Below are 25,421 nucleotides of genomic sequence, written 5' to 3'. Positions count from 1 at the left end.
TCCCAAATAGATTTTTATCAAAGTACAAATTCATATTTACAAAGTATACAATACAGGCCTAATTATTAGAAAAAAAATAATCTGCAAATTTCTAAGACAACACATGCTCTAGAACACCTTGTCGGATCAGCTGCTCACATTTCCATCTTGGCAGAAAATGCTGAAGGGGGAGAGAGGAAAAAAAAAAAAAAAGAACCACTGAATAACATGATCAAGAACCAGCATTCAACAGCTATACAACATACCGTATAGAAAAATGTACTTGACTGTATAGCTACAAAAACATACAAAAAACTTAAAATGTGATACAGGCATGCGTGTTCACTGTCCATATCATTGTGGAGCCATTTAAAAAAATATATACATCTTACACAGCAGGAGAACTAGTCTTCCATTGTTTAGTCATCTAACTTCCTGCAAATATTACTGTACCCAACACACGATAAGGATATCGTGCAAAAAAAATAATCGCTTTCAAAGCAGTCGTACTATAAGCTGATCGTTCGTACACAGTTGTCAGCCGTAACTTTCTGAAGGGACAAAACACAAAAAAAAAAAAAATTCTTGTACGATACCAGATCGTACTATTTGTTTAAATCGACACTTTTTTTGTCTGAAAACACAATACAAATACACTATAAACACATCACTTCAGAATTTTTATTCTGTTGAAGAATTTTCATACTTTAGTAACCTATTCCAATGATCAGAAAATTAGCACCAAAAAAATAAAAAACATGTATTTAGTCATTTATATAATACATTCATGCACATCCTTTTGGAAGTAATCTGGCAACCCCTTGTGCTTAGTTGTGTTTGCAGAAGTAGTCTCAAACACACCCTTCAGGCTCCTTCTGGTCTTTCATATACTGTAGAATGTCCCCAAGTGTTAGATCTAAGAAGTTACTAATCAAATGTAAAGGGCCTTTGATGGCGATACATATAAGCTTATGGCTTCTCTTTAACTCTTTTACTAGCCAGGTCAGTAGACCAAGCTGACTGCATTCCCTTCTGCTACAAGCTCGCTTCAAGATCGCTTTAGCGACCATGAACTTTTGGCAGAAGTGTGACCAGCAGCTGAGAAGCCAAACGCTCACAGAAATTTACTAAAATTGTCTCATGTTTACCAATCTTACGGTTTCCTGAATGAACACCAGAGTGATTAGTACTGAAGAGACAGCATTGAAAAACAAAGTTTACAATCAGTTTCATTTTTAATAAACACACAAGAGTATGCCAGCTACAGCCTTAGTGAGTGTAGGGTTACAGAGATGGAGGACTCGGGCTTTGTTGCAAAATATTTACTCAAAGCCCATTAACAGTACAGTTTTAAAAAAAGAAATAAAACCAAAAAACACACCCCACACAAATTAAACTGTGGTAATGTATGTTACATGTATGGGTATACTGCACTCCATTCACACCAGCAAGTGCACGCAATTTCCGGTTCACACAGAGGCAACCGGACTTACAGCGCGACTTTGCAAGGCGACATTAGCGTGACTTGAAGTTGCCTCCAGGACAGGCAACTTTGGCTGTGGCCAATCACAGAATAATCAGCTCTGTGGGAGCGAGGGATTTGCCTGAGTAAACAATTTTTTTTCCCTGTAAAGTTGCTTCAGTTAAGACAGTGATCCGACTTTGGAGGCAACTTTCATTGAAATCAATGGGTACAAGTTGCCTAGAAGTTGCCCTGAAGTAGTACAGAAACCTTTTCTGAAGTTGGAGCGACTTCAGTAGTGTGCATTAAGACGGCTCCATTCACTTTCATTGTATTTCTCATGTCGCACAACTTGGGGTGACACAAGTCTGATCCCAAGTCGCGCTAGTGTGAACCGGCACTAAAGGATGCACTGTGCATTTGCACTGCATTGTTACAAGTCATTGAAGTGCTTAATGTTTTATAGTAAATGCAACCATTTGTGGCAGCGTGTTATGCGCTTTGCAAATGCTACCTGCATAATGTCATTACAACATACAGGGCACATGCAAACTGGCGTTGTCACAATACATTGGTGCAAAGCCAACCTCCAGATTTTTAGCACATGTTACTTATTTACAGTTTTGCACACCTTCAATTACCACGGCTTTGTAAAAGGGCTCAATTTAAAAATGTACAAATATTTGTTATGATATATAACCTCCCCCTTGTTTTTCAGGGAGATTTCACTTCCGTCCTTTAGATTTAGGCTTCCTGCACAATTGATGTTTTATAGCTGCTCCCAGACACAAACTTCAGGCTGCTTTTATCTCCCATCTTGGAGAACTTGTCAGAAGTCATCAGGCTATTAACAGCTACTGAACAAAAGAAACACACAGAACTCTTTGGACAGCTGTGAAAACCCTACAGGTAAGTGCTTGTCTCAAATTTCATGAAATCGGATTTACATCCACTTAAAGGCCTCATGCAAATGCACACACGCATTTGGTGTTTTTTATTCTGGCTATTGAAATGAATAAACGCTGATGTGCTAAATTCGCCTTCTGGACGCACTGGCAGCGTTTTTTTTTCTCCTTAACGGGGACAAAGACAGCAATGAAAAGCTTACAGGGTTGACTTGACCAACACCACTCTTTCCAAAATGTGTATAAAAACCAAAAGGCACACACACACACACACACACACACACACACACAATTTAGATCAACTTGAAGCAGCGTTTTAGAAGTTGTCCAGCTTATTCAATGCAATCATACCTGGCTATTTTTCTTTAGCAGAATTGTTGTACCATCTTCAATTTCAAATTCACCGTAATCTCTTAAGCAGCGCACCTAGAGACAGGACAAATAAAGCGGAAATCTAATTACACCGATAACTATAAGGTAATGTTATAATACACAAACAGTAGATGTCCAATCAGTAGGCACCAGTTTTTGCAAGTATAAATGTATTTCTGACTCAAATATTGTGCCAACTAGTGAACCTTGCAGAAGAAAACCATAGCCTGTTCACTTAGCTCTATGAAATAAGTAAATACAAAACATGTACAATTTCTGATAGAGTCCCATCTTTATCCTGTGATTAACCTCAGCATTGCCAAACTGGAAAACTCACATTGGCCAAATTACTAGCAACTCTAGTATGTTTCTATAACTTACAAAAATATATATTTCCAATGCTCATTTGAGCAGTTAATAGATTTTATAAAATGCTCCTGCATAAGTGATATACACAGACAATCTTTAAAATAGAAGCTAATTTGTATTTTATTTTTTCCCCCCAAAGCACAGAGGTTAGAACTGCTCTTAGGTTATTACCTTTTGTACCACCTGCCTCTCCTTTTAGAGTTAAAGCTTCCAAAAGCAACCCTATTGAATCAAATTGTATTGTAATTATATTGCAAAACACGGCGCTATACAACTCCTGTATAAGAACAATAATTCACCAACCGTGCGCATTAGAGCTGCACGATTTGGGCTAAAATGAGAATCACCATTTTTTTGCTTAGAAGATAGATCACGATTCTCACGGCGTAACAATTTTTCACATTAAACAAAAAAAAATTGGGCCAACTTTACCGTTTAGTTTTTTTTTTTTTTTTTATATATATTCATTGAAGTGTATTTTTTCCCCAAAAATTATTGTGTTTAAAAGACTGCTGGGCAAATACAGTGCGACAAAATATTGCAACAATTGCCATTGTATTCCCGTCATATACACACACATAATTTTTTATATATATATGCTGTTACGGATTCAAAATTTTGTGTTCGATTAATCGATTTTTTTTTCCAACCGATTAATTTCGATTAATTATAACGCACATACAGATCCAACTACTTTTAGCTGATCTCCTTGCAGGCCAATTCCCAGTGCAGCTACCAACCACTGGAAAAATGGATAGCACGATACAAAAAAAACACACAAAAGTCAGCGCTCGATGGGAATAGCATTAAAACTTTGATAGTCTTCAAGTAGGTAACAAAATAAATATTGCACTGGAGATAAAATCGATGTAGCTACATAAACTGTAAAAATGGTGCGAGTAATACCAAACGGTACCAAAAGCAGTCATAAAAACATGTAGCCAAGTATGATACTGGTATAAAGATGTATACAACGATGCCACTGACAGATGAGGAGGGGTTAACATCAGTCCGTCGGCATGTAGATGTCCCGTGACGGGAACTATCACAACTCCCAGTGGATAGTTGTAGAATCCCAGGTTGATAGAGGGAAGTGTAACAGCCCTTGTGTGTGGCAGATAGTAAGGTCCCGCCGGCATGCAGATATGAGGGCACAACAAAGGAGCCCTTCAGATGGACACGGCAAGCCCCCGCCGGTGTGCGTGACATCACCGGATCTCCGACAGAACTCCATGAACCCGGCGGAGAGGTGAGTACCAATCAAAAGAATTTTGATCGATCAAAAAATGTAAAGATTAATCGACGAATAGTTAAATTTCCACAGCCCATTGTAAAAAAATAAAAAAAGTATATATATATATATATATATATATATATATATATATATATATATATATATATATATATATATATATATATATATATATATATATATATATATATATATATATATATATATATATATACACATATATACACACACACACACGTCGTTAACACATGACACTCCCCAGCAGTTCGCATTTGTCATTGTGAACTGCCATGCGGGGATTCGCAGGGTTCTCGCATCGCACAAGTGTGAACCGGGCCATACACAGAAGTTTATCCCTTTGCTCTAAGAAGGAAGCCCTTACAAGGTTTAAAAATTTGGCAGACTGCCCAGATATTTTCTTTTGACAGCTGACTGAGCAGACAAGTCTCTCCACTTATATGAAAAAATTGTCAAACTCTGCAATAGATATCGTGAGGGGGGTTGGATCAAGATCACTTTTTTTATGATTAACTAGCTGAATACCCGGCGTTGCCCGGTCATATACCCATCTTTTATATAAGGGTGTAGGTAAGGGTTAATTTAACTGTCATATTTTTATTTGGCATATAAGTAATATGCAAAATATATAGGAAATACAGCGCAGGTCTGTGAATATAATTTATAATGACGTAAAATCAAAATAAATAAGTAAGTGTGGCTGCTGCAGCAAAAAAATGTTAGATGAACAAATAATATCAAATATAAAAGGAATGAATGCTGCGCTGCTAGTATGATGTGTATAAGTGATACAATACCAACATAATAAGGTAAAATTAAACACACCACAATATACAAAGTGCTTAAATGTGCCAAAAAATATCAAAAGAAGAAAAAAATTTGTGCACTGAAAATGAAAGTCCTTGTAGCTGAGATCAGCTACAAATGAATGAACGTGTAATCTTCATATAAACATCCGAGTTGTGTTTGGAAAAAAATTCACAGCAAGTGTAAGATAGCTGATTGAAGAACCTCCACCTCAAGTAAATAATCTGCTTACCGAACACCAAATAATAAATCACATGTAATCCTGATAGACCGTTCTCCAACTAGGTCCCTCCACACCAGATGGAATTGATGGATAGTCCTTAGCCAGAACGCACTCATGCGTTGAACCCAGGAGTAAGAACAAGAAGGGCAAACATAGAGTAGTACTGCTAACAAAACGATTTATTGGTAGAACATAAAATATTGCACTCACATGTCCAAAGTAGTACAAAAGCGTGTGTTTTAAATGTAAAGCCGGCCGGCTTGAATAGTCCGCTCGTTCCTTCCGGATAGTCGCGGGCAAACAGTGATGATCACTGTTTGCCCGCGACTATCCGGAAGGAACGAGCGGACTATTCAAGCCGGCCGGCTTTACATTTAAAACACACGCTTTTGTACTACTTTGGACATGTGAGTGCAATATTTTATGTTCTACCAATAAATCGTTTTGTTAGCAGTACTACTCTATGTTTGCCCTTCTTGTTCTTACTCCTGGGTTCAACGCATGAGTGCGTTCTGGCTAAGGACTATCCATCAATTCCATCTGGTGTGGAGGGACCTAGTTGGAGAACGGTCTATCAGGATTACATGTGATTTATTATTTGGTGTTCGGTAAGCAGATTATTTACTTGAGGTGGAGGTTCTTCAATCAGCTATCTTACACTTGCTGTGAATTTTTTTCCAAACACAACTCGGATGTTTATATGAAGATTACACGTTCATTCATTTGTAGCTGATCTCAGCTACAAGGACTTTCATTTTCAGTGCACAAATTTTTTTCTTCTTTTGATATTTTTTGGCACATTTAAGCACTTTGTATATTGTGGTGTGTTTAATTTTACCTTATTATGTTGGTATTGTATCACTTATACACATCATACTAGCAGCGCAGCATTCATTCCTTTTATATAAGTAATATGTGTACCAGGTATTATTGAAATATCTCCAGGCATACAGAAGTTATGTGGGAACATACATTTCCCATTGATTTGCATGGGACTTTAAACAAAAACCCCGACCCTCACAAATGGGGGTAGTTAAGGGATAAATTAACTATCCTATAGTTTAAGTGGACATATAAGTAACATGTGACCAAGTGTTATGGAAATATGTACAGCCGTTTGGAAGTTATGAAGTAACATGTATTTCCCATAGAGTTGAATGGGACTTTAAAGAAAAACCCCGACCATGGCAAATGGGGGTGGGTAAGGGTTAAACCACCTATCCTATGTTTGTTGCCGACATATAAGTAACATGTGTGCCAAGTTTCATGTTAATATCTTTAGCCGTTTGGACGTGATGCTGGAACATACATACATACACACAGACACGTTGAGTTTTATATATATATATATATATATATATATATATATATATATATATATATATATATATATATATAGATTGTGCAGCTCTACTGTGCATATACATTATTATTACAGGAATTCATTTTCTCCATCATTTCTTACAATGTTTTTTTTTTAATCTATCTACCTCTATGTACAGGCTTTTAGGAGGCTTCATATCTTGTGTTATGTCCAGACCTTCTTCTCCTCCCAGAGACCTCATATAGGTTGCCAGGGATTTCTTGTACTGATTAAACCAGTCAGTCTATGCGAGAGGGAGAGAACAAGAGTTTTATGTGCAATAAGCTGAAGACAGTTTCCTGTTAAAGTACCACAATGCACTAAGTCATTTATCTACCCAGATCAGTTCACAGAGTATTTACAGAGTGTTCTATTTATCAAAGGGTCCAAAAAGCAGGACTGCCTGTGTTGCCATGTTTTTTTTTATGAAACCCGGAAAAAGAACTAGGTCTGGATGCCAATGGCAACATCAAAATCTGTTATTTCAGGCACTTTAATATGTAAATCCAACATTTCATATTCCTGATGTGGCTACTGTACCATGTACTTGAATGAGCAAGAATCCTGTTCTTTGTATTGCTTCCGAAATCTCTGGTGTTCCGAAATGCTTCCGAAATCTCTGGTGTTCCTGCCAGTCCTCTGGCTTTCCTATAAAAGCTGACCACACTATGCATGAGAGCACAGTATGGTCAGTTATCTGGCTGTACTGCAAACTCAGCCTGCTCTCCTCCAATGATCAGACTTGTCATGAAAAACCTGCAAAGCCATTCACTGGGAACATCAGTGAGCTGCTTTTTCTCCTCCCCCCCAGCTCGTATGCCCCTGAGAACAGAAGGTATGTATGTAGGTATATCTATACACATTTTGCCTTTTATTTCTATTTTAAACTGAACAGATTGTTTTTACAAGGTGATCATCTACATATACTTTAAGCCACTGGAACAGTAAACTTCCAACATTTTGGTTTACATGCTACACAATCATGCATCTCCTTCATCCCATAAGTACTGGATTAAATAGACTGAAAGTTACAAAGTTGTTGGTGATTCACAGGTTAAGTGGACCTTTCAATAACTTCACAAGTCAGCGTGACTAAACAGCAACAGTATAATGAAAAAAAAAAAGAAAAAAAAAAAGAAAAAAAAACAGTCGAGCATCAGCCTAGCCTTAAAGCGGAGGTTCACCCATACCTTACACATTTTCCCCTTAGCTTCATGCTCGTTTTGTCTAGGGGAATCGGCTATTTGTTTTAAAATAGGATCCGTACTTACCCGTTTACGAGATGCATCTTCTCCGCCGCTTCCGGGTATGGGCTGCGGGACTGGGCGTTCCTTCTTGATTGACAGTCTTCCGAGAGGCTTCCGACGGTCGCATCCATCGCGTCACGATTTTCCGAAAGAAGCCGAACGTCAGTGCGCAGGCGCAGTATAGAGCCGCACCGACGTTCGGCTACGAGTGACGCGATGGATGCGACCGTCGGAAGCCTCTCGGAAAACTGTCAATCAAGAAGGAACGCCCGCTCCCGAAGACCCATACCCGGAAGCGACAGAAGAAGATGCATCTCGAAAACGGGTAAGTACGGATCATATTTTAAAACAAATAGCCGATTCCCCTAGACCAGTGGTTCTCAACCTGTCTAGTGCCGTGACCCCTTGATAAAATGTCCCAAGTTGTGGGGACCCCCAATGGTAAAATTATTTTCCTATCGTGGATTGTCGGCACCCAAGGTATGACAAGTAATTTGCGCCCCTAACCCACGGACATTTTGCGCTCCCCGAGTCCCTTCCACTCGTACAGTATTAAAACCCCTTATAGTACATTTTAGGATGTACCACTCTCTCTCTTTGTTCCTCTTTTTTTCTTGTTTGTTATCCCCATCCCTCTCTAGACGCCCTTCTTGTTTTTTTCTCTTATTCTTTCTCTCCCTTTTTCTTTGTTCCTCCCCTTCTTTTCCTCTCCCTTCCATGTAGTCTATTTTTATTCCTTCTCTTACTCCCTGGTGGGGAGTATGGGATCAGTGGCAGTGCCGGCGGGGAGTATGGGATCAGTGGCAGTGCCGGCGGGGAGGTTGGGAGCAGTGGCAGTGCCGGCGGGGAGGTTGGGAGCAGTGGCAGTGCCGGCGGGGAGGTTGGGAGCAGTGGCAGTGCCGGCGGGGAGGTTGGGAGCAGTGGCAGTGCCGGCGGGGAGGTTGGGAGCAGTGGCAGTGCCGGCGGGGAGGTTGGGAGCAGTGGCAGTGCCGGCGGGGAGGTTGGGAGCAGTGGCAGTGCCGGCGGGGAGGTTGGGAGCAGTGGCAGTGCCGGCGGGGAGGTTGGGAGCAGTGGCAGTGCCGGCGGGGAGGTTGGGAGCAGTGGCAGTGCCGGCGGGGAGGTTGGGAGCAGTGGCAGTGCCGGCGGGGAGGTTGGGAGCAGTGGCAGTGCCGGCGGGGAGGTTGGGAGCAGTGGCAGTGCCGGCGGGGAGGTTGGGAGCAGTGGCAGTGCCGGCGGGGAGGTTGGGAGCAGTGGCAGTGCCGGCGGGGAGGTTGGGAGCAGTGGCAGTGCCGGCGGGGAGGTTGGGAGCAGTGGCAGTGCCGGCGGGGAGGTTGGGAGCAGTGGCAGTGCCGGCGGGGAGGTTGGGAGCAGTGGCAGTGCCGGCGGGGAGGTTGGGAGCAGTGGCAGTGCCGGCGGGGAGGTTGGGAGCAGTGGCAGTGCCGGCGGGGAGGTTGGGAGCAGTGGCAGTGCCGGCGGGGAGGTTGGGAGCAGTGGCAGTGCCGGCGGGGAGGTTGGGAGCAGTGGCAGTGCCGGCGGGGAGGTTGGGAGCAGTGGCAGTGCCGGCGGGGAGGTTGGGAGCAGTGGCAGTGCCGGCGGGGAGGTTGGGAGCAGTGGCAGTGCCGGCGGGGAGGTTGGGAGCAGTGGCAGTGCCGGCGGGGAGGTTGGGAGCAGTGGCAGTGCCGGCGGGGAGGTTGGGAGCAGTGGCAGTGCCGGCGGGGAGGTTGGGAGCAGTGGCAGTGCCGGCGGGGAGGTTGGGAGCAGTGGCAGTGCCGGCGGGGAGGTTGGGAGCAGTGGCAGTGCCGGCGGGGAGGTTGGGAGCAGTGGCAGTGCCGGCGTGGAGGTTGGGAGCAGTGGCAGTGCCGGCGTGGAGTTGGGAGCAGTGGCAGTGCCGGCGGGGAGTTGGGAGCAGTGGCAGTGCCGGCGGGGAGTTGGGAGCAGTGGCAGTGATGGTGGGGAGTTGGGATCAGCCAACTTAGGTGTTCTTGATCAAGGCCATCTGCTGATCTGAGAACTGTAGTGGGGACTTTTAAGGGCAACTCTAATCACAAGTAGTGTTACTCACTGTGTCTCCGACTTTGTGGTTTCTCGTAGCAGTGCCACCTATGCTGAAATCAGGAGATAGGGTCTCCTCCAGCCCCTCCCACTTCACATTCCTCACCAGTCAGCTGACCTCTAGTCTCTGCCCGTCAGCTATGCCGTAAACTGAAGGGGCGGCTGTGAAGAGGCTGAGTGGGTGGCCGCAGGTTTCAGGAACAGCCCAGGTTTTGGGGACCCCTGGCAAATCCTCATTTGACCCCCAAAGGGGTCCCGACCCCCAGGTTGAGAACCACTGCCCTAGACAAAACGAGCAGGAATCTAAGGGGGGGAAAAAAAAAAGGAATTGGGTGAACTCCCGCTTTAAGATTATATCAGCCTGCTGCCGCAGCTGGAGAAAACCTTTCCTCAGTCCAAAGTAAGTGGCTGCAGCATGGGGCTGTTCGGTGTCCAATATTTGAGAACACAGCAAAAAACTGCATAAGTGCCAGGGTTTATCTAACCCAGGGGTGCCCAACCTGAATAGCGAGGGCCACTTAAGGTAATTGGTAACTGGTCACAGGCCACAAAGAGCGGAGCGGGAGGATGACAGGTTCTTGTCCACGGACACAGCCCACTCTACTCTTGGGCCTCTGACCCAATCCGATTCGCCCAGACTGAAGGGGGCAGATCCCTTTATTTTTATTTTTTAAGGTAGGCGGGTGTAAACAGACACAAGTCCGTTTACTATTCACCTCTATGGAGCAGCAGATGTAATGTCCGATTGGGTCAGACTGATCATATGAAAGGGGCCCAAGGCTGCTTTCACACTGATGCGCCGCGATTTGCCCAAACCGCGTGTAGCGCACTTTCTGAAGGCGCAACAAAGCCGCAGGTAATAACAGAAGTCTATGGCTCAGTGCAGGTAACCCGCAGCTGCACTGCGCATCAGTTTGAAAGCAGCCCAGTAATCACTGCAAAACAGATATATCCATATATACTGTGAATTTAGTAGTAAACTTATTTTTAATAACAGTCTTCCATTCAGGTATCGCCGGCTGTTGCTGTCCCAGGCAGAGTGCAATTGGTATCACTCTGCCTGTGACAGGAGCGGGCACTATACAGGAAGCATTGGCTTATGTTGCTCTGTTCCGTAGCCACTTGCTTCATTCACAAAACTGCTGCTCTGGGATGGCGGGTCGGCAACCTGTGATCTGGGCTTGTTAACCTGCCATCCCAGAGCAGGAGGTCGAGGGCTGCTTTAGAGGGCCACTGGTTGGGCACCCCTGATCTAACCCATCTCTGAGTGGCATCTCAGGCCAAAAAGTAGATGCCGAGTCTGGAAAGTGCTTGAATAAACTAAACTATGGCAGAAAAGCAAATTAAGGTATTGTCCAGGAAAATAGTGCAATTATGCTAGATGTAACAAATACCTGCAAGTGTTAAACATTATGTAGCCCGCATGCATGCAACTGGAGAAATTTAACTTATCCCTCCGTATATGACCCTTGATCTTCCAGAATGCCGAATGTAAATTGTCCGACACCTTACATTATAGCTATGGTAAACTCAACCCACTAAAACGTTTCTGTACAGTAAAGCTACACATACAAAACAGTTAAATCCCATTATCACCCAATATACAGATTGGTCATCACATTTGTACAGGAGCTTGTCCTCATCTCACACCATCTGCATGCTCCCACACCCATCACATTGACATTAAGGGGTTGATTTAGTAAAACTGGAATGCAAAATCTGGTGAAGCTCTGCATGGTAGCCAATCGGCTTCTAAAGCCCCATACACACCATCAGATTTTCTGCAGATTTTTGTCTTCAGATTTACCAAAACCATATAATATGAGGTCAAACCTTAAGAGTTTAAATTTGTATGCAATAAGGCAGGCCCTTGTACTACATGGTTTTGGTAAATCTGAAGACAAAAATCTGCAGATAATCTGATGTGTGTATGGGGCTTAAGTTCAGCTTGTTCAATTAAGCTTTTACAAGAGAGAAAAAACAGCCGATTGGTTTCTATGTAGAGCTGCACCTGATTTTGCATTCTTCAGTTTTAGTAAATCAACCCCATAGTTTTTTTATTCTAATCAGATGCCATCTTGGGATCCTTTATTATAGAACACATATTTGACTGGACATTGCTCTGCTCTTTTACATATGTATTAATGTAAAATACAGGAACTACCAGTACTAACCCATTTAAAAAAAAAATAAAAAAAAAAGGCTAGTTGCCTGGCTGTCTCTGGCTTCAAGAGTCTTAGTCACAGATCCAGAACAAACGTGCAGAGTCAGAATACCTTGCCAGTGAACTTGTTACAGCCAAGTACATTTAAAGTACTGAAGCCATAAGATCTGTATTCCCAGCCATTTTTTAAGAAAGGGTCAGCAATGGCAGCCCATGATGATCCTCAGTACAGATTTTGACAGAAGGTTCACAATACTCAACAGGCCTGACAGAAGGTATCATCTCACTTCTTCAGTTCCCTCCATCCCAGCAGGACTGGCATTCATTTGCAATGCTGTTAACTTACAAACAGATACATCAGCCAAGCCAGAGCACATAACACATGCAACAACCATCTACACAAACCCATTCTTTCAGCTGGGTATAAAAAGTCTCCGGCCCAGCAGGAAGTATCTGAATTTCACTCTGTATGTATTTGCCTGTTCAACAAAAGCTGATCCAATGTCCAGCTTCTGTTGAACAGTCCTGCTGGAAAACCAGCATTCAATCATTTGCAACCAATGTCTGCAGCGCTCAGTGTATTCTGATTGGGGGGGGGGGGGGGGGGGAATCCTAGGCATCAGAATATAATAGTACAGGAGGAGAGATCCCTGCATCCACATTGCAGTCTCCCCCTGTTCCCATGAGACAAGCTAGCTTTGAATGTGTTCTCAGGACACAAGTACACAAAACAGCAGAGGAGTTTATTATGTGCAGAAATAAATAAAAATGCAACTAACCTCTTCTGCTGACATTTGAAACCTGAGGGCATTTGGTAGCACGCTGCCATACTCCCAGCGAAGCGCTTGAATCCGAAGCAGGCGGTCGTAACTAAAAATATAAAAAAAAAAAAAAAAAAAAAAAACACAACTGAATAATGCATGTTGGATTGGAAACTATGACAGAAACCTGCATCACTCCTCCCAAATAGCAAATATTTTCAGGCTAGCACATTAGAAGCTGCATCTGTAATTTAAAATATTTAAATACTTTCATTTTAATTCAAACAAACAAAAAATACAATGCGATTGGAGAGACAGTGGTCTGGGGTACTGGGGCGTAAAGGCTACTGCATCCTGCTGAAGAAGCCCAATCAAGTGGCGACGTGCGTATAGGATGAAGGAGCCCAGCCCACAAGCGTCACGGTGCCACTGCGATCCAAGCCAAGTGGTGAGCCAGGTGACGAAGCAATCGTAAGTTTTATTGGGGCTATCTTAATAAAATGATTGTAGCAGAGAACACTACGTAGATGCTTTTTGTTGCATGTGGTTCGAGTGAGAAAGTGCTGTGTATCAGGAGCGCTTGACCAAGAGGAAATCTTAGCGAGAGTACGGCAGGAGAGGCATTGAAGAGCCTGGATAACTGGCTGGGAGCAGATCTCTATCCCAGGAGGGAAAGTATGACCCCTAAGCTCAGATCATTTGCTGTGAAGTGAGCGGTGAATTCACCTGGTGGTTGTCACTTTTATGGAACAGGTGGAATACTGGATATTGAAGAGCACTGTGGTGGATCGTTTATTGAAAAGACATAATACATTTTAGAAGAAAAAAAAAAAAAAAAAAACACAGCGCTGCACTATATATATATATATATATATATATATATATATATATATATATATATATATATATATATATATATATATATATATATATATATATATATATATATATATATATATATATATATATATATATATATATATATATATATATATATATATATATATATATATATATATATATATATAAAAAACACACATTATATTCATTTAGTGGGGTGGAATCACTAATCAGTGTACAGTGGCTACTGCATATATTTGCACAGTGGAATTTCATTTTGGTGATTATTATTACATTTTGTTAATAGAAACATATTATTGCAGGTAGCACCGATTGCACATATTAGTGGTATTTACACTGCTTTAAAATACATATTTAATATACAGTGGGTATAGAAAAGAATCCCCCTTGTGTCAGTATTTTGTTAAACCACTTTTTGCTTTAAATTACAGCCCTTAGTCTATTGGGATCTGTCTCTACTAACTTTTCACATCTAGACTTGGCAATATTTGCTGACTCTTCTTGATGGTGACTGTTTGTGAACAGCAGCCTTCAAGTCATTCCACAGATTTTCAATGAGGTTTAAGTCTGGGCTCTGACTAGGCCATGCAAGGACAAATCACCTTTTTCTCCTTCAATGACTATGTGGTCATTTTTGCTGTGTGCTTTGGGTCATTGTCATGTTGGAAGGTAAACCTTCTTTCCATTGACAACTTCTGGCATAGGGCAGCAGATTTTCCTCAAGAATTTGATATTTTGCCCCGTCCATTTTTCCTTCTATCCTGACAAGTACTCCTGTAGCTGCTGCAGAGAAACACCCCCATAACAGGATATTACCACCACAATGCTTTACTGTATGAATGGTGTGGAGGCAAAATAATTAAAATTTTGTCTCATCTGACCACAACGCATTTTTCCATGTGGCCTCAGAAACTTCAAGGTGCGTTTTGGCAAAGCTCAGTCATGACTGCATGTGGCCTTTGAGTGGCTTTTTTCTTTCAACCCTCCCATACATGGCACATTTTTGTAAGATATGCGATATTGTGGTCATATGCACACAATGGCCACGCTTTCATAAATTCCTTCAACTGCTTCAGAGTTGCTGTATGCCTCTTGGTAGCGTCTCTAATCAATTTCCTCCTGGCATTTTCATCCAGGTTGGAGAGATGTCCTAATCCAAGAAGGGTCTGTTTTTACCAAACACCTTCCACTTCTTAATAATAGAGGTCACTGTGCTTCTAAGCATTGATAAAGCCTTTGGAAAAAAAAAAAAGCCATCTTCTGACTTATGCCTGTCTACAACCTTATCCTGATGACAGTGCCTTGCCACCCATAGTTGTTTGCTTCAGTTGCACTACCAGGGAATGAAATGCTCCAGAAAAGTGCCTTTCATGCTGCGTTAAATGACCACAAGCTGATCAAAGTTGAACTTCAAATAGCTTTGTGTGCCATTGATGAAGCGATTAGTTACAATTGATTGAGTTTACAAGTCATTTTTAGAAGGAGGGTGATCCTCTTTTCCATGATTTTGTTTTTTACACATGGACATGTTGGTGTTAGGCTTTAATTAGATGAGGTGGATCCGTCACTACGCCAGCCAATTAAATTGGCTCTTTAGCACGTGGCTGGCTATGTCCAATCACAGCCGATCACAAATGTCAACAAACGGCTGTAGTGTCGTTTCCAGGTTCTCCTGTGTGAGGAGACCTGGAAGAAAAAAAAAAAAAAAAAAATGTACAGTGATGTGCCCGATTGCCCCTCAAATAAAGAGGACCTGTCACTAGCCCATCAGAGTACCTATCTGCAGCCCAGAGTACCCAAGTCCGAATCTGCAGCCCATCAGAGTACCCGCATTTGTATTCAGCCCCCCTGAGTCAATACTTTGTAGAACCACCTTTTGCTGCAATTACAGCTGCAAATTTGCAGAGTGAAATTTGTTTGTTCATTCTTTTTTGCAAAATAGCTCAAGCTCTGTCAGGTTGGATGGAGAACATCTGTAAACAGCAATTTTCAAGTCTTGCCACAGATTCTCAATTGGATTTAGATCTGGACTTTGACTGGGCCATTCTAACACACGAATATGCTTATCTAAACCATTAATTTGTAGCTCTGGTTGTATGTTTAGGGTCGTTGTCCTGCTAGAAGGTGGAAGGTGAACCTCCGCCCCAGTCTTTCAGATTGTGATTGACTCACCCGGGACTGAGGCTTTTGGAGAGGACTGAATGCTAGCCTCTTGCTTACCGACTATGGGCCCTGGCATTTAAGGGAGCTACAAGCATTTAGGACGTTATTAAAAGTAGGCCATGATGGTCTCTGCCAGCTTGGGACTCAGTTCACAGATGTATGTGAAAGGTATCCTGATTAATGAGATCTGGAAAGCCTGGGACCTTTCAGCCAATAGTTTATTGTGCTCCTTAACACACCTTTGTCTCCTAGCAAACTATTGGGAGATGTTTTAATACTCATGTGTATTGTAAGTGAGGAGAAGGCAAGTCTATCCTGAAAGGTCATATCTCTGGGTCACCTAGTTTGGGTAAATGATTAGTAAACTAGCTCATGTTAATTAAGTTTCTGGTTACAGATTGTATTGTCATCCTGCTGTATATATTTGTGTGTCATCTGAAATAAATCAGTCCGTGTTAAGCAACCAAACGAGTATTGTCTTGTTTGTGGTTGTCTAAGATTGCCCTGCATTTGGCTCCATTCATCTTCCCATCATCTCTGACCAGCTTCCCTGTAGAAGAATGGCATGTTCAGGGTGGTGTGCAGTGTTAGTTTTCCGGCACATACAGCGTTTTGCTTTTAGGCCAAAAAGTTAAAATTATAATCTCATCCTACCAGAGCACCTTCTTCCATGTGTTTGTTGTGTCCCCCACATGGCTTCTCGCAAACAAGACTTCATATGGCTTTCTTCTTGCCATAAAGGCCAGATTTGTGGAGTGCACAACTAATAGTTGTCCTGTGGACAGATTCTCCCATCTTGGCTGTGGATCTCCGCAGCTCCTCCAGAGTTACCATGGGCCTCTTGGCTGCTTCTCCGATTAATGCGGTTTGCCCGACCTGTCAGTTTAGGTGGACAGCCATGTCTTGGTAGGTTTGCAGTTGTGCCATACTCTTTCCATTTTCAGATGGTGGATTGAACAGTGCTCCGTGAGATGTTCAAAGCGTGTTTTTTTTTCTTTATAACCCAAAGCCGCTTTAAACTTCTCCATAACCTTATCCCTGACCTCTCTGGTGTGTTCCTTGGCCTTCATGATGCCGTTTTTTCACTAAGGTTCTCTAACAAACCTCTGAGGGCATTAAGGAACAGCTGTATTTATACTGGGATTAAATTACACACAGGTGGAATCTGTTTACTAAATTAGGAGACTTCTGAAGGCAATTGTTTCCACCAGATTTTAGTTAGGGGTATCAGAGTAAAGGGGGTTGAATGCAAATGCACACCACACTTTTCACATATATTTGTTAATTTAAAAAAAAAAAAAAAAAAAAAGTTAACCATTTATCATTTGTTTTCCACTTTACAATTACGTTCCACTTTGTGTTGGTCCGTCACATAAAATCCCAATAAAATAAATTTTGGTTTTTGGTAACATGACAAAATGTGGAAAATTTCAAAGGGTGTTAGTTTTTCAAGGCACTGTATCTGTAGCCAAATCAGAAATCCTGAGTACCTATTTGCAGCCATGCCTCAAAATATACGTTGGGGTGTCTTTTCAAGTGTGATAGGTCATCAGGAAATGATGAGCAATTTATGCTCCTAGAACACTCAATGGTGCTCGCTGCATGTTGGGCCTCTGTACATGGCCAAGCTGTGCAAGTCTTACACTGTGGTATTGCCATACTCAGGAGTAGCAGAATGTATTTTGGGGTGTCATTTTTGCCATGTATGTGTTAGAAAAATCTTATAAATTGACAACTTTGGGGGATTTTCCCAAAAAAAAAAAAAACACAACAACGCTGAATAAATACCAACAAAGAAAGCTTTGTGTGAAAAGAAAAAAATGATAAAAATGTTGTTTGGGTACAGTGTTGCTTGACCAATTGTCATTCAAAGTGTGAAGGAGCTGAAAGCTGAAAATTGGTCTTGGCAAGAAGGGGGTATAAGTGCCCTGTATTGAAGTGGTTAATTGAAGGTTGTCGAGTTGTGCAGTGCTGATGACCTGGCCAAAATTCAAGATGTGTATAGCAAAGCTTAAAGGTCTCCTCATATTTTTGAATGTAAGCTTAACATTTTTTTTAATACAAATAAATCTGAATGTAACTTACAGATATGCAACAATGCAGCGTCGGTTTCGTAATAGGCAGCAATGTCTGAACTTAATGGTTGGTATTAATTCACTTCGACCTTCTGTTTTTGCTTCATTACTAGGTTGGAAAAACAAATGAATGTATTATATAGATTTCAAATACATCAACACCATGCATGCTCTATGCATCTGAGAAGTTTTAAAATGGAATTGTTAAAATAAGCTACGAACAGTTTGGGACTTTGTACGAGACTGATGCGACTCCGTCCCTATATGCGAATACAAAAAGGGGGTTTTGGGACTTTAAATTAGAGATGAATACCAAAAAGCAGTCATTGCAAAGAACATTTGTTTACTGTACCTTATGAGGTCACATACAGCATACTCAATGACAAAAAGTGCATACACAAGATCGCATTAATGCAAGGCATGCTAAAAACTGCATTTACATATGGACGCAATGGTACTTTAGCATATCATGGGGTGAAGACAAGTGCTACACAACATAGGCCACTGGTAGGGCTGGATGGTATTTAAAAGTCTTGAGTGCAACAATGTAAAAAACAAAGTCATCTGTATGGACATCATGCATCTACGTAGGCCCGCCACATGTTACATTTGTTTGAGTATATCTATTCTTTCATTCATGCTTCGTTTTTCCCTCCGTCTGACCTGGTGTATGGGTTTTTCACACTTCTCATCAATACCATTATACATTCAATATATACTACTGTTTTTAATTCCACAGAAGTGTTAGCTCACTGCCACCTATACTTGTGTACATTGTCTTTGGGGGAATACCCAGTGCTCCCGGCTTGTCCATGTGTCTCTAACTCAACTCTCATTCTCTGTTCACATCTATGCAGTTGACGCGAGTATGTATAGGGATGGCCATTCTGTGCCTTATCTCAGTGGTCATCAACCTTGTCCTCAAGACCCACTAACAGGCCAGGTTTGCAAGATAACTGAAATACATCACAGGTGATATAATTTGCTGCTCAGCGATTGCAGTATTCTAGTCTGCATCTTCCCAAGGCAATACATAAAACCTGTCCTATTAGTGGGCCCTGAGGACAGGATTGATGACCACTGCCTTATACCCATTACTTACCCTTACTATTTAGCTACAAAATTATGGTTATGTCATGTCTCTTTATAGATCACCATTGCATTCGCCCCTCATGAGTTGGTATACCCCAATGAAACACGTCGGGCCTATATAGATACATGATGTCCATACAGATAATTTTATATTTTTTACATTGTTGCACTCAAGACTTTAAATACTACCCAGCCCTTCCAGTGGCCTATGTTGTGTAGAACTTGTCTTCACCCCATGATATGCCCAAGTACCATGGCGTCAATACGTATATGCGGTTTTTAGCATGCCTTGCGTTAATGTGATCGTGTATGCACTTTTTGTCATCTAGTAGGCTGTATATGACCTCATAAGGTACAGTAAACAAATGTTTTTTGCAATGACTGCTTTTTTGGTATACATCTCTCATTTAAAGTCCCAAAACCCCCTTTGAGTTAAAATAAGCTTGTTATTCATGGCTTACTATCCCCCCGATTCTCATACTCTAATGCCGCGTACACACGATCAGTCTATCCGATGAGAACGGACCGATGGACCATTTTCATCGGTTAACCGATGAAGCTGACTGATGGTCTGGCGCCTACACACCATCGGTTAAAAAAACTATCGTGTCAGAACGCGGTGACGTAAAACACAACGACGTGCTGAAAAAAACGAAGTTCAATGCTTCCAAGCGTGCGTCGACTTGATTCTGAGCATGCGTGGATTTCTAACCGATGGTTGTTTAAATTTAAAGCAAGTTTTTTTTTTAACCGATGGCGCCCACACCCGATCGTTTTTTTCCGATGAAAACGGTCTATCAGACCATTCTCATCGGTTTAACCTATCGTGTGTACGCGCCATTAGGCTTTCTACTCGATTACTGACCCAAATAAAGCCTGCAATTTAGCTTCTTGGTTCAATGCATGTTCAAGGGCCTGATGTGGTCCGCTCCTCAAACCAGGGAAGCGTATTACTGCAGTGGGCAACCCTTGATCGCGATCTGTGCTTGCAAACCCGCCAAGCCAGAGTAGAGTGAGCCAGCGAAGGGAGCAGCAGCCGTGAAGAGCAGGAGCAACATATGCCAATGCTGCCTCTATAGTGCCAGCTCCTGTACCAAGTGAAGTGATCCCAAACTCACTCTTTTAAAAGTTTAAGTGGCCATTGCTCTTCAAAAAGGTTGAGCACCCCTGTTCTACAGGGGGGGGGGGGGGACACACGAGGAGGGAAATACCAATCCCACAGTCTACTGGAATGACATTTAAAAAAAAAAAAAAAAAGCAGCTTCCTATTAAAAACCTGAACAGTGTATTTTAATGTACTGGAGGATGCTGGCATGCATAGGCAATTTTATTGTAAAGGTAAACTAGCCCTTTATCCCCTTCCCAACCAGCCACGTAGTTTTAATGCGGCAGGTTGGCTCCCCTGGGCGAAACGGCGTTACCTTACAACGCCTCGCCTTTTAGCCACTGGGGGCTGCCGGAGGCGATGCGAGTGCCCGGTGGGCGCAATGACCGCCGGGCACCCGTGATCGCTCATGACAGAGCGAGAACCGGAATGCGTGTGTGTGTGTGTAAACACAGATTCTGGTTCTCTCAAGGGAGAAGAGGTTGATCGTGTGTTCATACCAAGTATGAACACTGAATCAATCTCTCTCTCTCCCCTCCTAGTCAGCCCCCCCCAGTTAGAACACACCTAGGGAACACAGTTAACCCCTTCCATGCAAGTGACATTTATACAGTAATCAGGGCAAAATAAAAAACAATTATAGCACTGAGTATAACTCTCACTGGTCCCAAAAGTGTCCGATATGTCCGCCGCAATATCGCAGTCTCGATACACTCGATACGGCTTTTCGTTCATCTACATTTTTAATCATTTATGTACTTACACATCTGTTTGATTCTGTTCATACAAAGCTTTCATCTCTTCAAGTATCTGCCTGACTCCATCTTCCTGCAAGATACAAATATGGGTATAACATAGTACATCAATACACATACAAATACTGAACACACCAGAATTCATAATTTTTTACACATAATATATTTACACGTTTCGCATTGAAAAAAGGGCAAAAATTTGAAGAAAAAAAAAAAATTAACAATTTGTAAAATTACTTTTCAATGCTTTTTACCATTGCTGACAGCTGAAGTGTAAACTAAGAAAAGTTGCGTTAGGTATTCTTAATTGGTATTGGCAAATACTAAAAAAACTACACAACAGTTTTCATTACATTTCTTTAAATTTAATAGAAGCAAAGAGTATTAGGTCTTATTTTATTGCCATCTTGTGCGATAACCCAATGGTCAAGGGGTGTAAATCTACAAAAAAAAAAAAGTTCAGAATTGTGATTGTGAGGTAAACAGCAGAAGTTGCAAAGCATGCAGGGATGCCAGGAAGTTGTGACAGGCAAACAGGGAGCACTCAACATGAGGTTTTCAAATGGGCTTATGTTGGATCAATAAGAACTATTGTTTGTACTGCTTTTAGAGCAAACAGGCATTCAGGAGGGGACAGATTCACCTTCACAGGATCAGGCCGGTCAGCTTACATTGCGGGGATCACTGTGATCAGACAGGTTGGTGTCGTTTTTAGCAGAAAAGAAATTGCATGTCCAAAAAACTATGGTGTGTTTATATATTCGAAAAATCAATCCTGATGTACTGGCACTGTCATTTCTTGAGACAGTACAGATATCCCCTTTTTGTTAAGTAGACAGACTAAGGTATTTATTTAGTAAGAGGCATGGCCCATTTTTAAGCTGTCAAAAAAAATAAAAAAATAAATGTACATACTGTCAGCAGTGAATGTATGTGGTGGTGATTCAGGGACACCAACTGGTGACAGCATGGAGGGAAAAAAAAATCATCTTTTCGGAAACACACTGATCAGAGAGATCTACTGTTTCCAGTGAGCTGTCATGTCCCAGGCAGCCTATCCCCCCCTACAGTTAGAACACACCTAGGGAACACATTTAACCCCTTGATCGTCCCCAAGTGTTAACCCCTATTTATAAGTGTTAACCCCTTTCCTGCCAGTGTCATTTTTACATTGATCAGTGCATTTTTATAGCACTGATCAAAGTAATAATGTCCCAAAAAAGGGTAATCAGGGGGTCAGATTTGTCCAGCGCAATGTCACAGTCCCACAAAAAAAGTCACAGATCACCGCTATATCCAGTAGAAACAATTAAAAAAATAAAAGTCCCTAAATCTATGCCATAGTTTGTAGACGGGATAACTATTGCGCAAACCAATCAATATACGCCTATTACACTTTTTTTTTTTTTTTTTTGGTAAAAAAAAAAAAAAAAAAAAAAAAAAAAAAAATCAGGCTAAAAACTGATGAATACATTTTTTTGGGGGATATTATAGCAAATATAATATATATACATATATATATATATATATATATATATATATATATATATATTTTTTTTTTTTTTTCAAAATTGTCACTCATAGTGCAAACAAAAACCGCAGAGATGATCAAATACCACCAAAATAAAGCTTCATGTGTGGTGTCCCGCGATCGGGTCACAGAGAGGAAGAACAGGGAGAGGTAAGTGTAAACAAACCTCTCCCCGTGCTTCCTAGTGTGGCTGTCACTGATCGTCTGTTCCCTGTGTTAGGGAACGATGATCAGGGACGTCACACGCACAGCCACACCCCCCCAAAGTAAGAACACTCCCTTAGGGCACACTTAACCCCTACAGCGCCCCCTCCTGGTTAACCCCTTCACTGCCAGGTGTCATTTTTACAGCATTGTAAAAATTACAATGGTCCCAAAATAGTGTCATAAGTGTCCGCCGCCATTACTAGAAAAAAAGTTATTAATAAAAATGCAATAAAACTATCCCCTATTTGGTAGATGCTATAAATTTTGCACAAACCAAACGCTTATTGCAAATTTCTTTACCAAAAATATGTAGAAGTAGAATACGTATCGGCCTAAATTGAGGGAAAAAAAAAAAGTTTAATTTTTCTGGGGGGGGGGGGGGGGGGGGATATTTATTATAGCAAAAAGTAAAAAATATAGATTTTTTTTCAAAATTGTCGCTCTATTTTTGTTTATACCGCAAAAAATAAAGACTGCAGAGGTGATCAAATACCACCAAAAGAAAGCTATATTTGTTGGGAAAAAAGGACGCCAATTTTGTTTAGGAGCCACGTCGCACGACCATCAGTTAAAGCAACGCAGTGCTGAATCGCAAAAAGGGGCCAGGTCCTTTACCTGCATAATGGTCTTAAGCAGGGGTCAAGTCCTGGGGAAAAAAAGTGAGGGAACTGCCACCCAAGATCCACTCCCCCACACAAAAAAAAAAAAAATGATACGCTCATATGCATAATTACTAAACCGCATGTTTTTTTAAGCAAGTTCTTTCTAAATCCCGCGATAACTCGCGGCAGACCTCCGGAATGTCTCTTGGGAACAATGACAACAGCTCCCAGGAGACATTGCGGCATCGTGAAAGTGACGGAATACCCGCACACTACCCGATGAATCCATATACAGGAAGCGGCCAGTAACAAAGGATTACTAAGGTTCGCCTGCCCCTGACAGTGACTCGAGCTGGGCATCGCCGCTTAGTGAAGGATTGGCTCGGCTGCTCTAGTCCTGCAAAGGGAACTGCGTTCCTGCTGTGAAAAAAGTGCAGGAACTCCGTTCCCACAGGACTAGAGCCCTGGTCTTAAGTGGTTAAGGGGGCAAATCTATCCGGTCCTTAAAGGAGATGTCCAGCCTGAGCTTTTTAGGCTGGGCTTCTCCTATGGCTCACAGGAGTGCAATTCGTTTTGAACTCCTCTGACCAGTTTTTCAGCAGAGAGCAACGTGTGACTGCGAGTCTGGAACACAGGGAAATTTAAATGAAAGCGGTTACAGCAACGTTCCCTGCTCTGTGATGATCCGGCAGACTCTCCTCTCTCTTTCCCAGGGAGATTGGCTCCCATTCAACACCACATGCTGGTGCTAGCTCCTGTCTCCTGAGAGGTGTGACATGTCCTAGGAGGTGATGAGGAGGCAATTTGAAACCTCCTCATCGTCTGTCAAATACCCTGTGAAGATCAACACAACACAGATCACTCGTCAGAGGGCAGCATGCATATAAATGAGCCTCTCAATGCTGAGGTTATACAACCACAGTGTATGCTGTGACTACAGATCTCCCTCTGAAGATGGCTCCTCCCTGCAGGCACAGTAAATGATAGTCTTGTCATACCTCCCAACCTTTTGAGATGGGAATGAGGGACCCCTATTAGCAGAAGTATGAGGACATAGGACACGCCCCTGCCACACATCCTTAGGCCTCATTCACACTTGGCGGACTCCTGCTCCCGTCGGCTCAGCGGGAGATCAGTCCGCAGAGCCGACGGATGACAAGCTCCTCTCTGATTACTGAGCGGGGAGGGGCTTGTCGGGCACCGCTGTGTCCTATGGAGCGATCTGATGAAAAGGGACAGCATGTCCATTTTCATCAGATCTTATCCGATCCGCATGGACGGATGGGGACATGGCCCCCATACGTCTGTTTTCATCGGATCGGGTCGCATGTCAACAAACATGTCTCCGCTGACATCAGACGCTCCATAGGAATGCATGGAGCGGCCGTTCAGGTCCATGACAGACGGACCCGAACGGCCAGTAGTGTGAATGAGGCCTTAAAGGAGAATTGACCCCTCTCCCCAAAAAAGATTTAACCCCCACAAGGGCTTTTTTTTTTTATCCACTACTATTACTTTATATTGGCGTTTCAAATTTACAAATGCAGCAATATCGAATTTGAATAAAAGGTTTAGCAGGGGAAACACTTTCTGAAAGATAAAAAGTTCATTTTATATACAACTATATAGACCAGACCAAAACGAATATGAAAGGGGGACATTGCTCCAAATCAGGGACAGTTGGGAGCTATAGTCTTGGGTAGCCCGGGGTGAGGCACACTCACGTTGAAGGCCGGCAGTTGTCCCTCTGAAGCTCTCTGTAGCTCCCGGATCAGCTCGATGGCTTTCTCACAGAACATGCCGATTCAGTGTATAGCTCCAGCTGTCCTCCGAATCCCGCGCCCAGCCGCTCCCGGAAGTGATGACGCTCAGGAGGCGCTCCCCTCCATCTTTACTCCTGGCAGGGTGTACTCTACACTCCACAGCTTCAAACGTGTGAAATACCGATACAAGTCATATTTTTACTACATAGTATGCAACGTCTACACTTATTAATACCGAGCTGTTTCTAAATGTTTTCTTCGTATCTGGCTTTATCTCTTGCCCACACGTAACA

The 25,421-nt window shown here is 42.3% G+C and overlaps 1 protein-coding gene across 1 annotated transcript; it reads right to left on the bottom strand.

The window, feature by feature from the left end:
* On the bottom strand, positions 1-25,415 carry GINS1 (GINS complex subunit 1). The gene is made up of 7 exons (XM_040351033.1): positions 25,090-25,415; positions 21,034-21,098; positions 18,084-18,182; positions 12,993-13,083; positions 6,878-6,994; positions 2,698-2,772; positions 1-160 (listed from the first exon to the last, which is right to left on the bottom strand). Exons 1-7 carry the CDS (start codon positions 25,162-25,164, stop codon positions 92-94), a joined length of 591 nt encoding a protein of 196 aa, XP_040206967.1. The 5' UTR covers positions 25,165-25,415; the 3' UTR covers positions 1-91.
* Positions 25,416-25,421: the final 6 nt, after the last annotated feature.

Source organism: Rana temporaria, chromosome 4 (assembly GCF_905171775.1).
Source record: "Rana temporaria chromosome 4, aRanTem1.1, whole genome shotgun sequence".
Lineage (NCBI taxonomy): Eukaryota > Metazoa > Chordata > Amphibia > Anura > Ranidae > Rana > Rana temporaria.
This window is presented reverse-complemented; position numbering and strand designations above follow the sequence as displayed.